Genomic DNA, 10,838 nt, shown 5'->3' with positions numbered 1-10,838 from the left:
CCTCCTCCTCCCCCTGCCTCTCCTCCCCCCCTCCCCCTCCTCCTTCTCTCTCTCCTCCTCCTCCACCCCTCCTCCTCCTCTCCTTCCTCTCCCCTCCTCCCCCTCCTCCTTCCTCTCCCCCTCCTCCTCCTCCCCCTTGCTCTCTCCTCTCCCCTCCCCCTCCTCCTTCCTCCCCCCTCCTCCTCCTCCTCCTGCCTCCTCCTCCCCCTCTCTCCTCCCCCTCCCCCTCCTCCTGCCTCTCCCCTCCTCCGCCCTTCTCCTCATCCCTTCCTCCTCCCCCCCCTCCTCCTCCTCCTCCTCCTCTCCCCCTCCCTCTCCCTCCTCCCCCTCCCCCCTTCCTCCTCCTCCTCCTTCCTCTTTCTCCTCCTCCTTCCTCTCCTCCTTCCTTCTCCCCCCTCTCATGGTCCTCCTTCCTCCTTCCCTCTTCTCCTCTGTCCCCCTTCCTCTGCCTCCTCCTCCCCCTCCTCCTTCCTCTCCTCCTCCTCCCCCTCCTCCTCCTCCTCCTGCCCCTCCCCTCCTCCCCCTCCTCCTTCCTCTCCCCTCCTCCTCCTCCCCCTTCCTCTCCTTCCCCCCTCCCCCTCCTCCTTCCTCTCCCCCTCCTCCTCCTCCCCCTGCCTCTCCTCCCCCCTCCCCCCCCTCCTCCTTCCTCTCTCCCCCTCCTCCTTCCTCTCCTCCTCCTCCCCCTCCTCCTCCTCCTCCTGCCTCTCCCCTCCTCCTCGCCCCCCCTCCCCCTCCTCCCCCTGCCTCTCCTCCTCCTGCCTCTCCTCCTCCCCCCCCTGCCTCCTCCTCCTCCTCCCCCTCCTCCCCCTCCTCCTGCCTCTCCTCCTCCCCCCCTCTCCTCCTCCTCCCCCTCCTCCTTCCTCTCCTCCTCCTCCTCCTCTCCTTCCTCCTCCTCCCCCCTCCTCTTCTTCCTCCTTCTTCCCCCTCCCTCCTCCCCAGACCCCCCAGCTGAGTAACCCTCAGGTAGAACCCCATCCAAACAGGCCGGTGAAGCAGGCCAACCTCCTCCCCCCTCCCCCACCCCCTCCCTCCTCCCCCACCCCCTCCCTCCTCCTCCCCCCCCCCCCCCCTCCCCAGACCCCTCAGGTAGAACCCCATCCAAACAGGCCGGTGAAGCAGCCAGGCCAACGCCATGGTGCACGTGTCCTCAGCAGCGGCCCGCCGGCTCCTCCAGTCAGGTTAGACCCATCTGGTCTGGTCTGGTCTGGTCTGGTCTGGTCTGGTCTGGTCTGGTCCCATGAACAGAGGCCAGCAGGGACTGGATGTGAGCAGAATAATGAGGGTGTTCACTGCTCTTTAGCAGCAGTGGGGGCCGTGATGGCGTGCAGGTCCCACCAGTGGCTTCCCCACCACTGTCCTGGACTGTCCCGCGTCTCCCTCCGCTGTTGTAGCCTTCCTAAGGGACCTTAAGTCCACATCGATCATGTCGGTCAACACACTCCAACCTTAATAGAGCCGTGTGTTTGTGGATGTAAAAGATGCTTCCAAAGCCTCCAGCTCTGCCCATCCTGAGCTTCCCCATCACGGGCGTGGACCCCCGCAGGTTTAGGATGTCCGCCTTTCATGGGATTTGTGGATTCCACAGCCTCAGCTCGTTCTAAATCAGGGCTGAACGGACTCCCATTCATACGGTTACACACATGTAATAACAGGTTTATGACACGTCCCCAGTCGTTCCCGTTGGCTGCTTCCACCCTCATGTCAAAGATCAGCCCGGCCCGTCCCCTCTAGATTCTGAAGCCTCTGATGGGACCCTGGCGGGACGCTCCCGTGTCCGTTTGTTCCAGAGTGACGCAGTACCGCCCCCTGCTGGGCAACAGCCGGGAGTTTGACTCCTCGGAGCTGGGGAAAGAAAGAGTAAATAAGAAGATTTTATTTTTGCTTTATTGAGGTGATAATTTATTTTTTTAACTGTACTTTGACCTGTGTGTTGGGTAGACGTGTCTCCGCCCCAAATATATCAAATGTGAAGATATGAACTGCATAAGAGATCAGGGGAACACAGTATTAGTAGAGCCGCCGCCGCCTGTCGCCGTGGGAGACCAAGAGAAGCAAGCAGGCGGAGGGAAGCAGCCTTCAGCTCCACCAGACGCCGGGGCTGCTGGGAAACTGTTGCTCAGGTGGAAGTTCTGCTCTCCGTGTGGGATTTCCCTCCCATTCACATCCAAGGAATTAGTTGAATTGCATGCTCACCAGCGTCCTCGTGTTTTCTGTTTCCATCCTTGTGAGACGTGGTTACAGTTGTCACCGCCCGCTCTTTTTTATCCTGCTCTACTCTCAGTATTTAGCTTCAGCGAGCCTTCATTTAGCCCTCTTTTCTTCCATCTGCCATGATGCCGACTGTTTGTTAGAACAGTGACAATAAGTGAGATTAAATCTTTCCAGAGGTTTCCGCCCTCGTGTCTTTCACTCTGGCAGCAGAAGCCAAAACACGCCTGAAAAATAGAAAAAACCCACATCTGTCAAAACCACACGGAACATTTAAGGAGGAGGCAGCTTTTATGTTTTATTCATATTTGGCCTTTTGGGTGAAGAAGGCAGCTAAATAAGCATCTAACAGCGTGGAGGAGCAAAGTTGTGGGTTCCTCCATTGACATCGAGGGCTGGTATGATCATGAAGACGGTGTTAGTCTTTCCCTCCTGATGTTCCACTGTACATGTCGTACTCCCGATACAGAAGGTAGTCCTTCAGTCGCCCTGGCAACGGCAGGAAGCTCATGAAAACAGGCGAGCGCAGACGGAGGCGCCCCAGGCAGCGGCGGATGCGCAGGCGGCACAGATGCTTCAGGCGACGGGCGTTCTCTGGAGCAGACACGGAGGGGCGGAGTTATTAGGGGGTCAGGGGTCAGGGGTCGCGGTCCCGGAGGTGCCACGCGCTACCTTGCAGCCTGCAGATGTCAGGCCACTGCGGCTGCTCCATCACAGCCCCCTTGAGCTTGGAGCAGAGGGGGACGTGGTCGACGTAGTCCAGCAGGACGCGCACCACCTGACCGGAGAGGTGCTTCAGCCAGGAGACGGTGATCACTTCACAGAACTGCAGCCATGGAGAGAAACATCAGTCCAGCACAGCTCTAGGGGCCCGAACGGCCCCCAGAACCACCAGCTCGGCGGTTCCCATGGCAAAGAGGTGGGGGATCCCCAACGCGGTGCGGTGGACGCCGGCCGCGCCCTTACCAAGGTGTCTTTGATGACCGAGTCGCTCCAGCCCTCGTAGCCTTCGGGAACGTGGGCGCTGTTGCCATAGGGACAATCGAAGCATCGGTGCACGTCGTAGCCGTAGTGGCACAGCATCCTGAGCACCACCTGAAACACACGCAGCCGACAATGTCGTCCTGGAGTAGCGGCAGCCGCCGTCGTCCGCGGCAACGGTTTACCTCGTCTTTCAGAGCGTACTGCAGGGCGGAGGGGAAGTGCGTGGTGTTGACTCGGCAGTAATAGTTGACGTTGGCCCCGAACCGGAGCAGCAGCTCGATCAGCTCGTAGTTCCCCAGGCGCAGGGCGACCTTTAAAGACGCGGATAAAGACGGGATTAGACCCACGGCCGGAACCATTCTGCCAAGTATTTAACTCAAGAGTAAGAGTGAGCTAACGGTATCGCACACAGGTGTTTGCACCCTACATTCCCCTACTCTGGATGTGGCCTTAATCTCAAATCCTGGTCCTTCAAACAGCCCTGTGAAGCCAGAATGTCCTCGCTTTGATAGTAAAAACCCAGGATCTGGTCTCGGGTACCTGCAGGCATTTAACCGGGTCCTGGTTGGTCATGGCGCCGCCCTCCAGCAGCAGCCGCGTCGACGTCACGTCGTTGTTGGACACGGCGAAGAAGAGCGCCGACTTCCTCTCGTCGCTGTAGCTGCGTCTGACCCAGGGGTGGAGCATGTCGTTGGGGTCGTAGCCCGCCTCCAGCAGAACCTGGGCGTGAAGGGAGAACCGGTGTGTGGCGGGGGCAAACACCAAGGCCGGCGAGGGCTCACCTTCAGACACCGCGGGTGTCCTCCTGCAGCCGCCGAGTGCAGGGGGCTCATCCCGCTCTCGCTGACCTCGGCCTTAGAGGTGACCCGGATCAGCAGCTCCAGAGCCCTGAGGACACAGAACCGCGGCCGCGTTACCGTGGAGACGCCCAGGAACCCCGCCTGGCTGCTGATCCAGCATTTACCGCAGGTGTCCTCGGTGCGCCGCTCGGTGGACCGGCATGTGTCCGGTGTTCTTGGCCACGTTGGCGTCCGCGCCGTGCTCCAGCAGCAGGCCGATGACAGCGGCGTCCCCGGCCGCGGACGCCTCGTAGAGGACGGACGCCTCGTCTCGCGCTTGGGACAACGCGTCTGCCCCTGCGGCGCCAACAAGAGGACGCTGTGGGCACAAAGTCGGCAAATCGAGACGTGCTCCCGCCGGACGTTCACCTCTCTCCAGCAGAGCCTGCACCACCTCCCGGTGCCCCCCCTGAGCCGCCAGCGCCAGCGGCGTGAGGCCGTAGTGGCTCCGAGGATCCGGGTGTGCGCCGGCCTCCAGCAGCAGGGTCACCGCGCCGGCTTTGCCCAGCCGCGCGGCCTCGTGGAGCGGGCGGCGGCCGTGGGCGCCCTCCTGCTCCACCGTGGCGCCCTGCAGGAGCAGCAGCTCCACCAGGTCGAGGCGGTCCGAGCGGATGGCTGCGGAACACACAGATACTGGGGGGGGACATACTTCGGGGGGATTGGAATGCAAGATTCAGCCCACAGAGGCAGCAAAACAGCCCGGCAGGTTTCCCCGGGGGGCATACCGGCGACGAGGGGGGAGTCCAGGACCTGGTCCTGGCTGTCTGGATCCGCGCCGTGCTGGAGCAGAAAGGCGGCGTTCTCCATCAGGCCCCGTTCCGCTGCCACGAAGAGAGGCGTGTGACCCGGGGGGGTGCGCCGCTGCACGCCGCCGGGGCCTGAAGCTGCACAGCAGGGGTCTTTACTACCCCCGCCGCCACACGTGCACACCCCCACATGCACCCACCTGCGAAGACCAGCTCCAGGATGCTGAGGTTGGTCTGGGCCGCCGCTTCGTGCAGAGGAGTCCAGCCTCTGGCGTCCACCTGCAGCAGCTCCCCCCGGCGCCGCCCACACGCGTCCCGCAGCACCTCCTCGTTACCTGCAACATGAAGGGAGGGGTTTAGGGTTAAGGTCAGGGTTAGGGGGGTCAGGGTCAGGGTTAGGGGGTCAGGGTTAGGAGGTTAGGGTCAGGGTTAGGGTTAGGGGGTTAGGGTCAGGGTTAGGGTCAGGGTCAGGGTCAGGGTTAGGGGTTAGGGTCAGGGTTAGGTTTAGGGTTAGGGGGTTAGGGTCAGGGTTAGGGTCAGGGTTAGGGGGGTCAGGGTTAGGGGGTTAGGGTTGGGGAAAGGTCTCGTGTCTGGCTGCTGACCTTGTCTGATGTTGCTGAAGATGGAGCTGTCTTCTGGGCCAGAACCTGAGCTGCCGGGACCAGATGCACGTTACACACAGTTCCTGACTCTAGATCCCATCAAATCTGCACTGGAGGAGGCTTCAGGGTCAGTTTCTGCCCTCACAGCCGCCCCGGCGCTGCTCCAGGACAGCTGAAGGACTCGGAGAGCGGCAGGTTCCACCAGACAGCACCGGAACCAGATTTGGGTCACTGTTTAGTTTCACGAATGATCCCGCTCTACATTCAGCACTTACAATTCTGAGGTTTCCCTGATTGCACCTGTGTGTTCCAGGCTGCACACGTCTGACGGATACACACACACCGATACACACACACCGATACACACACACCGATACACACACACACCGATACACACACACACACACACACACACTGCTGCTTCATGAATAAATGTGAACATATAAGACTTGTGGGACAATCTTTCATTCAACGCTGCTCAGCATGATTCAGCATAATTAAGCTTGATTCAGCCTGATTCGGTCTAATTCGGTCCGATTCGGCCTGATTCGGTCTGATTCAGCCCGATTCGGCCTGATTCGGCCTGATTCGGTCTGATTCGATCTGATTCAGCCTGATTCGGCCTGATTCAGCCTGATTCGGTCTGATTCAGTCTGATTCAGCCTGATTCAGTCTGATTCAGCCTGATTCAGCCTGATTCGGCCTGATTCAGCCTGATTCGGTCTGTTTCATTCTGATTCGGACTGATTCAGCCTGATTCAGTCTGATTCGACCTGATTCGACCTGATTCGGTCTGATTCAGCCTGATTCGGTCTGATTCAGTCTGATTCAGCCTGATTCGGTCTGATTCGGCCTGATTCGGCCTGATTCAGTCTGATTCGACCTGATTTGGTCTGATTCAGTCTGATTCAGCCTGATTCGGCCTGATTCAGCCTGATTCAGCCTGATTCAGTCTGATTCAGCCTGATTCGGCCTGATTCAGCCTGATTTAGCCTGATTCGGCCTGATTCGGGGTGACTCTTGCCATCCCGTGTCCTAACCTCCTGGGTTCTCCGGTTGGTGGTTCTTGGGGCTTTTCTGTCTTCTTGCTGCTGTCCAACAGACTCTGCTGGATCATGTACTGGAACGCCGCGTCATTATCTTCGTCGTTATCTTCATCATTATCATTGCCAGCCATCCTCGATCCATCAAACTCCATGAAGTCCACACCAAATGTCCCCCGCTCTGTTTAAAAAAGACATATAATGCAACATACATACAATATTTTGAAAACCAATTCCCACCTCAGGGGACCATCTGGTGATAAGAATACTACCCTGACCCCAGGGGGTCCCTGGGTGTTTGTACTGTGAACAGATGACACACAGTATCTAAAATATACATTTATGTCCAGAAAATGTGGATTCCTAGTAAAAGCAACACAGGACGACAGATGTAAAGCCTGTAAAAATGACTGATAGCTAACGGGAACATGGACGTTCTAGTCTGAAACATTGTTGACGGGACCGAAGGGGCGGCCCACCTCCTCTTCACCGTTCTTCTGTGCTGGTCCCGTCCCGACATGGACTCCTCTGTACCCCTGAAGGTGTGTGGTGTCTGGCACCAGTAGCAGGCATGTAGGTTCTAGGACAGGGACGGGAAACCCAGGCTATGGAGGCCAGGTTTTCCCTCCTACCGACGACCCGGCAGGAAGGAAAACCCGACTGGATCGCAGCCCGGGGTGCCCGTCATGGATGTGCTCCTCAGGCGCTACTTTAGCTCTGTGGCAGGGACCTACGGAGGCTGCAGCTGTTAGCAAACACAGTTGCCATCAACATGGTCTCCAACACCTCCTCATGTGCTCCACGTCCCCCTAGCAACCGCCTCCTTCACACCGTGCATCCTGGTGCCACGTGTTCCCAGGTAAACAACACATCCATCCATCGCTCCGTGTTTACTCCGAGTGCATCAGAACCACCTTCATGGGTCTGAGCTGCCGTAGCTGGGCCACCCCGGCGCCTGTCTCTGACACCTCTTCACATTTGGAGGGGGGTCAGCAGAGGGTGGTCCAAGTGGGGAGAAACCCAAAATAAGAAGAGCTGGATCCTTTTTACCGTTTCGCCATGCAGCACCGGTCCCCAACACCACCCTGGACACACAACAAGTCAGCCCGTGTTGTTGTTTACCTTGCTTTGCTGCGTTCTTGTTTTGGTTCTCTGCTCGGCGGTGGAATTCCCCATCTGCTGTGGCTATTTCTGCAGCAGCAGCAGGACCTGTGACTGAAACCAGAGCTGCCAGCCCGCCTGGATTCTTAGTCACCGCTTTAGCCCAGACGCTGCCCCCTGCTGGGGACCCCTCTGCTGCCCCCTGCTGGAGACCCCTCTGCTGGGGACCCCTCCGCTGCCCCTCTGCTGGGGACCCCTCTGCTGGGGACCCCTCCGCCACCCCCTGCTGGGGACCCCTCTGCTGCCCCTCTGCTGGGGACCCCTCTGCTGGGGACCCCTCTGCTGGGGACCCCTCCGCCACCCCCTGCTGGGGACCCCTCTGCTGCCCCTCTGCTGGGGACCCCTCTGCTGGGGACCCCTCCACCACCCCCTGCTGGGGACCCCTCCGCCGCCCCCTGCTGGGGACCCCTCCACTGGGGACCCCTCCACTGCCCCCTGCTGGGGATCCCTCTGCTGGGGACCCCTCCGCTGCCCCTCTGCTGGGGACCCCTCCGCTGCCCCCTCCACTGGGGACCCCTCCACTGCCCCCTGCTGGGGATCCCTCTGCTGGGGACCCCTCCGCTGCCCCTCTGCTGGGGACCCCTCCGCTGCCCCCTCCTGGGGACCCCTCTGCTGGGGACCCCTCCGCTGCCCCCTCCTGGGGACCCCTCCGCTGCCCCCTCCTGGGGACCCCTCCGCTGCAGCTTTTTTCAGGTTCCTCAACAATCTCCCGAGGGAAAACGTGCACGTGCTGAACCACGTCCAGGTGATCCAAAACCTCCCCAGAACGGTCCAGAGCCGAGATCGTTTTATTCGTAGACATCTCGTAACCTTCCAAACGCATCGACCAACAGATGGAGGTCCGAATCGCATCCTGCTGCTCCGAGTGTTTTACAGGATTCCCAAAGGTTTGAAGTCAAACCACAAGCACGTGTGTGTGTGTGTGTGTGTGTGTGTGTGTGAGATCAGTGAGAAATAAGCAGAGGGAAGCACCGGTGTATTTGTAAATGTCTTTATTCACGTTTCAGACGCGCTCTCTATGACCTGGGTCTCTCCTTCTTGCCTTTGTACAGCGCCAGCAGGGACACGTTGGCCACTTTGACCACCTTAAAACGGACTCCAGGAATGTCCCCCACGGCGTGGCCTTTACGTCCAAACCCTGCCACCAGAACCTCGTCGTTCTCCTGAAGAGCAAACGGAAGCGGTCAGAAAGCAAAACTGGCAGCAGCGGAACAAGCGAGACCAAGCTTTCCGCCCCCTGTAGCATCAACGTCTCCAGGACCTTCTACCGCCAGGACCGTAGCTTGTTCATCTGCGTAGCTACTTCACAAGGGGAAGGGATCAACTTTGACCTTTGACAAAAGTCTCAGGGCGTATTTAGCTGCTGCCTGTTCTTATAGAGACAGTCCAGCCCGACGTCTTCAGAGCCTTTCTGGTCACCTCTCAAAGCTTCTGTCCATCTGGAAGGATGGACAACCCCAACCAGGTGCTACTTTAAGGGAAAATTAAGGCTTTTCCCCCGGAAATCTCAGGAAAATGATCAAAGAGGTCCAATATTTTACTACATTTCTGGGTCAATTGTGTCTAGGCTGCGTCAATGTAGGTTCTGAAAACTCGACAATTCTATTTTCTTTAGTTTGAAACTCACTTCGTACATAATTAGCTGCTGGCGCAGCTGAGTTGAGGGACAGTATTGCTCATGATACTAATTACAGTATCGATTGAGCGTTGATTGGAAATGAGCACATTTGGGCCGCAACAGTGCCTGAACGTAGGAGGAACAAATCACCTCGATGAAGTTGAGGCAGCCGTCGTTGGGAACGAAGGCTGTGATCTTCTTGCCGTTCTTGATGAGCTGAACTCTCACGCATTTCCTGATGGCAGAGTTGGGCTGCTTAGCCTCAACACCACTGTAGACAGAGAAGAACGTTAATCACCTTTAAACAAGCGACCAAGGAGTCAATATTAAAACCACCACGCTTTCTTCACCGGACCAGGAGAGACAGCGCATTCATTGTACTCACACTTTCTCAAGGACGATGCCTTTAGCATGGGAGGCTCCTCCAAAAGGATTGGCCTTCAGAGCGGTGCCCAGATGGGCCTTCTTGTACTGTTTATCGTGCCATTTCTGCTCACGGCGGTGGTTACGGAGCTTCCTGGCTGTACGCAGACCACGACACTTTCCTGAAAGTTAACACAACGTTAGTAGTAGGACAAGACCTCATGCCATTCATATCCTTCAACTGCAATTATCATTTGATCTGGTAACAAATCATTGCACCATTTGATGTAGCAAATTCATGTTCACCTTAAATATGGCGATTAAATAGCAATGCGATCTATGCACATGAAGCCCGGCGTGTTTGCCTGGCTATGAGTAATTAACAGGAAAATACTGAAAATTACTCTGCAGTACTTTTTTTTTTTTTTTAAATAGCTCAAAAGTCACATTGAGTTAAAGACATGGAAATAACACTTCATATGTTCATATCGTTGAGCGTCAGACTAGCTAACTAGCTAGGAGGCAAAAAATGAAAAATTAGCCCGGACGAGTTTGTCATTACGCATTATAAGTGATTAAGTTCATCGTTCTGGTAGTTTTAAGCATTACACAGGCAACAATGATTTGTACTATATGTATGTGTATATATATATATATTTATAAGCATTTGCTCCTCCAAGCTAAAAGGCTAACACGCCGCTAGCTTCACACATGCTATGGTCACTCCACGTTGCGAGAACAGAGAATTTAAATGTGGTGTATTTTTTAAATCGGAATGCTGTTAGCAGCCAAATCGACAACCGAAATGCTTCTAAGATGTTCATCAACACGATCACTGAAAAACATTGGCTGTGGCTAAAATGTATGGGTTTTAAGAGTATAATTTCTGCCGTACCCATGATTGCAGAAGCGAGCTTGGGGTAGAAAGGAAGTTCCCAGCATCCACTGCGGGAAAGTCTAGTCAGAGGACCCCAGATTTAGCTACTAAAAACAGCGCCTGACTATAAATACATTAATCTTTTTTTAAAATTATTAATAGTAGTAGTGCAAGTACAGCATTCAGTCACCATCCATATGCTGCACACTGCCATATTCCATATAGTGACATTATAAAACAGAATCGATTTGTAATCAACAGAATAGTTCTAGAAATGTGATGCATAGATTTAATAAAAGATTAATTTCAGTATGAACAGCAAAGTGGCAGGGAAATAAATTAATGTAGTAAGACATAGAACTCATGATTTGAATTTAATTCGTTCATGTCAAAACCA

General features: G+C 56.2%; 2 protein-coding genes and 1 long non-coding RNA gene across 11 annotated transcripts; 1 reads left to right on the top strand and 2 right to left on the bottom strand.

Moving 5' to 3' along the window:
- The first annotated feature begins 902 nt into the window (after window positions 1-902).
- On the top strand, window positions 903-2,390 carry LOC130524477 (uncharacterized). The gene is made up of 2 exons (XR_008950151.1): window positions 903-963; window positions 1,087-2,390. It is a non-coding gene; the product is annotated as an uncharacterized LOC130524477 (long non-coding RNA).
- Window positions 2,391-2,441: 51 nt separating this feature from the next.
- Window positions 2,442-7,700, bottom strand: LOC130524466 (dynein axonemal heavy chain 12-like). Of its 9 annotated transcripts, none has more exons than XM_057030644.1 (13): window positions 7,545-7,700; window positions 6,420-6,603; window positions 5,380-5,429; window positions 4,978-5,112; window positions 4,757-4,915; window positions 4,401-4,664; window positions 4,157-4,328; window positions 3,975-4,080; window positions 3,733-3,912; window positions 3,375-3,503; window positions 3,175-3,303; window positions 2,881-3,034; window positions 2,442-2,802 (listed from the first exon to the last, which is right to left on the bottom strand). In XM_057030644.1, exons 2-13 carry the CDS (start codon window positions 6,575-6,577, stop codon window positions 2,627-2,629), a joined length of 1,812 nt encoding a protein of 603 aa, XP_056886624.1. In that variant the 5' UTR covers window positions 6,578-6,603; window positions 7,545-7,700; the 3' UTR covers window positions 2,442-2,626. The 9 variants fall into 9 exon arrangements, with proteins under 9 accessions (XP_056886624.1, XP_056886626.1, XP_056886618.1 ...); XM_057030646.1 differs by having other exon boundaries at window positions 4,401-4,646; window positions 7,545-7,699; XM_057030638.1 differs by having other exon boundaries at window positions 4,157-4,664.
- Window positions 7,701-8,558: 858 nt separating this feature from the next.
- rps23 (ribosomal protein S23) lies at window positions 8,559-10,563 on the bottom strand. Its single transcript, XM_057030658.1, has 4 exons — window positions 10,460-10,563; window positions 9,587-9,746; window positions 9,352-9,472; window positions 8,559-8,746 (listed from the first exon to the last, which is right to left on the bottom strand). Exons 1-4 carry the CDS (start codon window positions 10,461-10,463, stop codon window positions 8,600-8,602), a joined length of 432 nt encoding a protein of 143 aa, XP_056886638.1. The 5' UTR covers window positions 10,464-10,563; the 3' UTR covers window positions 8,559-8,599.
- Between the last annotated feature and the right edge of the window lie 275 nt (window positions 10,564-10,838).

The sequence above is a fragment of the Takifugu flavidus genome, chromosome 4 (genome assembly GCF_003711565.1).
Source record: "Takifugu flavidus isolate HTHZ2018 chromosome 4, ASM371156v2, whole genome shotgun sequence".
In the NCBI taxonomy this organism is placed as follows: domain Eukaryota; kingdom Metazoa; phylum Chordata; class Actinopteri; order Tetraodontiformes; family Tetraodontidae; genus Takifugu; species Takifugu flavidus.
This window is presented reverse-complemented; position numbering and strand designations above follow the sequence as displayed.

Excerpts from the sequence above, each read along its gene's own strand:
- LOC130524466 (XM_057030638.1), bottom strand. The coding sequence starts at position 6,577 with ATGGAGTTTGATGGATCGAGGATGGCTGGCAATGATAATGATGAAGAT. Across the intron at positions 3,913-3,974 it reads GACACCCGCGGTGTCTGAAG|GTTCTGCTGGAGGCGGGCTA; the intron begins GTGAGCCCTCGC and ends CTTCACGCCCAG. Across the intron at positions 3,504-3,732 it reads ACCCGGTTAAATGCCTGCAG|GTCGCCCTGCGCCTGGGGAA; the intron begins GTACCCGAGACC and ends GCGTCTTTAAAG.
- rps23 (XM_057030658.1), bottom strand. Across the intron at positions 9,473-9,586 it reads GGCATCGTCCTTGAGAAAGT|TGGTGTTGAGGCTAAGCAGC; the intron begins GTGAGTACAATG and ends CTCTGTCTACAG. Across the intron at positions 8,747-9,351 it reads GCTGCCTCAACTTCATCGAG|GAGAACGACGAGGTTCTGGT; the intron begins GTGATTTGTTCC and ends TTTGCTCTTCAG.